Raw genomic sequence first — 3,320 nt, 5'->3', positions numbered from 1 at the left:
GGGTTTTAAGGTTTTTTATTTATTTATTATGAGCGGCTACAATTGATAAAAAAAATTGTGCATATATATATATATATTAAATTGAGATTATTAAACAATCACGATTGAAAATAATAATTATGTAAAAACTATATCATTCTCCCGAAACTTTTTAAGGATATATAATTTCCTCACTATTTTTTTTTTTTTTTTGAAAACTGTGTTAGATTTAAAAAAGATGCAGAAATTCAAGACAAAGGCTCCGTCCCGTCATCACCAAATGACCAACCAAATACAATTTCTTGCGCACTTTTGGAGTTTTGTGGTGTATGTGTAAAAGGCTGGTTCTTGGAAAACCCTACCTTACCTTCTTTTAATTTATCATTAAGCAAACGCAAAAGCCCTCGGCGCTCACACTTTGTTAAAACTTAAAAGACAGTCTTCTTTTTTAACCACATAATCCTCATTTAAGAGCTAAGGAAAAAACAAAAAAAAGAGCTAAAGAATTTCCTCACAGCACACTCAATTCCTCCTTAAGAATATGTTATGTTCTTCGCTTGTTTGTGCACTCCTTTTTATCCTCTACAATCTCAGTTGAAGCAAGAATGTCTATGTGAGGGCAACCAATATCAGTTGTAAAGGGCTGTCAGAAGTCTGAACAGACTGAACTCGAATTACTCATGAGAAAGTGTTGTTCTTGAGCGCACCCATCTGCTAAAATGTGTAGAGTTCTGTTTGATGTGAAACAAAAGGATGGTTTTACAATAAACCGAACTCCTCTACCACCTCCTCTATCAATCTCAACTCCTTACAATAGTCTCAACTATGAGAAAGAATCAACCCCGCCATCATCTTCTTTTAACAAATTTAGTCCAGTGCTTCTTCTGGTTATAGTAATTTTTGCTGTTGTTTTCTTTGTTTCTGGTCTTCTTCATTTACTTGTTAGATTTCTCCTAAAGAGGGCATCTTTTTCCCCAATTTATCATTCCAATAGGTACCCAGAAACCTCAGGGTCTCATTCTCTACAAAGACAGCTTCAACAGCTCTTTCGCTTGCATGATTCAGGTCTAGACCAAGCTTTCATTGATGCTCTACCTGTGTTTTATTACCAAGACATCATGGGTTTAAAGGAGCCATTTGATTGTGCAGTTTGTCTCTGTGAATTCTCAGACCAAGAAAGGCTCAGGTTGCTTCCTCAGTGTAGTCATGCTTTTCACATTAACTGCATAGATACCTGGCTTCTCTCAAACTCAACCTGCCCTCTTTGTAGAGGGACCCTTTTGGGCTCTAGTCTTCCAATGGAAAACCCACTGTCCAATTATGATCTCTCAAGGGAATTATCAAATGGATTCTCCTGTGAAGAAGAGTGTGGATCTGTCAATTGTCAAAAACCAGCTACCATTGTGGAGGACAAAAGTGATGGTGAAAAGAGGGTATTTTCAGTGCGACTTGGCAAGTTCAGAACTTTGAATGACGGGGAAGGTATTGGAGAGAAACAACAAGGAGAGACCAGCAGGTGTAATTTGGATGCTAGGAGATGTTACTCAATGGGGACAGTGCAGTATGTGGAAGGTGAATCCAATTTGCAAGTGGCCTTGTCTCAAGGTAATCTTAACTGCAGAGGAAGAGATAATGGATGCCCTTCAACTGACGGGGATTTGGAAGACAAGAAAATCAGAGGGAGGACAAGAGGTGATAGCTTCTCAGTTTCCAAGATTTGGCTGTGGTCTAAGAAGAGCAGATTTCCAACTTCTTCAAGCATTCATGTGGACATGCCATCTTGGTCTTCTGTTGCTGTAAGTTTACCGATCAATGATACCAGCACTGAAATTGTAAGAGATACATAAACTATTCACTCACTAAACTATTTTGCCCTTTCTTGACTGATCAATTTGTATGTATTCTCCTCCATGTTATGTACTATAAATTCATTATTTTAGCTGAGGATGCCCATTGAATATTGTCATGTAAAATACTGCAGGAGTGCTTATGAGTTGAGATGAAAATGTTACATGAGAGACGTGGAGTGGTCGCCTGTGATCACTCATCCATAATCTTTAAGTTGTCTAAATATCTCGAAACTCCAAAGCCAGAATTGGTTTGGTTCACAGAAAATATAAACAAGCCAGGGTTAAAGCATCCCGTTTCTGTAATTTTATTGCCTATAAGTTTGATCACTTGATTAAATTCTGTATAACATTAGGAATTTTCAAGTCTGAAGAATCCAGATTTGCTGAACAGCACGTTATTTGATAAAAGCTGAGGACCTGAGTGAATAGCATGAAAAAATTGGATATTGACGTGAGAATGCAATTATTCAAAAAAGACATGAGAATGCAGCAGTACCCCCACTCTGATGCAAATTTCGTAAGTACCACAGCTTTCAAAATTAATAAGCTGGGTCGAGTGTTCAGCAAAAGCTGCATTCCTCTGCTATAAGATTTATTTTTAGAAGTTTTTTTATTTAAAAATATATTAAGATAATATTTTTTAAAATTTATTTTTAATATCAACATATTAAAACAATTAAAAAATATAAAAAATTAACTTAAAAAAATCAAATTTTAACAAAAACAAAATAAAATTCAACTACAGTAACAAACAGTAATTTCAGATGCAGAAATTTACCACAACCACTTTTCTGCTGATTGAAAATGTGACATCTCACCTCTCAACTCTTCTTAAAAAAGCTATGGGGAAAGCTTATAACACTGCGCCAGGTCATTGCAATAAAACTGCGTGCTGGGGGCAATCAGTCTTGCATAGAACATGATGACCACCCTAGAATGCCCAGATTTGTGCCTTGGCAGATGGCTACCTGCTAGTACCATCATTTTTCTTTATCTAGAAATCACATGGCTTACAGTAACTTCAAAGATTGTCGCAAGGGATTTTTTGTGTTGTTCTAATTGCGCTTACACTCGTGAATGATGTGAACTGTGCGCAAATTATTGTCTTAAAATATGTTCTAAAGTGATGTTCTGACTAAGGATTTGGAGAGCCTTTTCATCCAAGTCATGTTGTTTGACCTTTTTCTATCTTTACTACCAAGCTAGTCAATCTTTTTAATATATTCGTGATGAAAAATTTCATCATCTAAGGAGGCCTAAACTTTAGAATATATGATCTCCCATGCTGTATAGACCAAAAAGGCAGGCGATCATTACTTTTGTGTCTAGATGCAGCCGCTACTAGCATGTTGATGCGGAGGTAATGTGCAAACATATTCTTTTTCTTATACACTAGTTTACACTCTACACTTCGGATCAAAACTTTCTTTTAGTGTTAAAAAATTTTTGGATTGCAAATAAACTATTTATTGTTGTTGTTAAACTTCATCT

General features: G+C 36.1%; 1 protein-coding gene across 1 annotated transcript; it reads left to right on the top strand.

Moving 5' to 3' along the window:
• The first annotated feature begins 491 nt into the window (after window positions 1-491).
• Window positions 492-2,192, top strand: LOC105139553 (RING-H2 finger protein ATL46-like). Its single transcript, XM_011046030.1, has one exon. It carries the CDS (start codon window positions 699-701, stop codon window positions 1,824-1,826), a length of 1,128 nt encoding a protein of 375 aa, XP_011044332.1. The 5' UTR covers window positions 492-698; the 3' UTR covers window positions 1,827-2,192.
• The last annotated feature ends 1,128 nt before the right edge of the window (window positions 2,193-3,320 follow it).

The sequence above is a fragment of the Populus euphratica genome, unplaced genomic scaffold (assembly GCF_000495115.2).
Source record: "Populus euphratica unplaced genomic scaffold, PopEup_1.0 scaffold212.1, whole genome shotgun sequence".
Classification (NCBI taxonomy): Eukaryota; Viridiplantae; Streptophyta; class Magnoliopsida; order Malpighiales; family Salicaceae; genus Populus; species Populus euphratica.
This window is presented reverse-complemented; position numbering and strand designations above follow the sequence as displayed.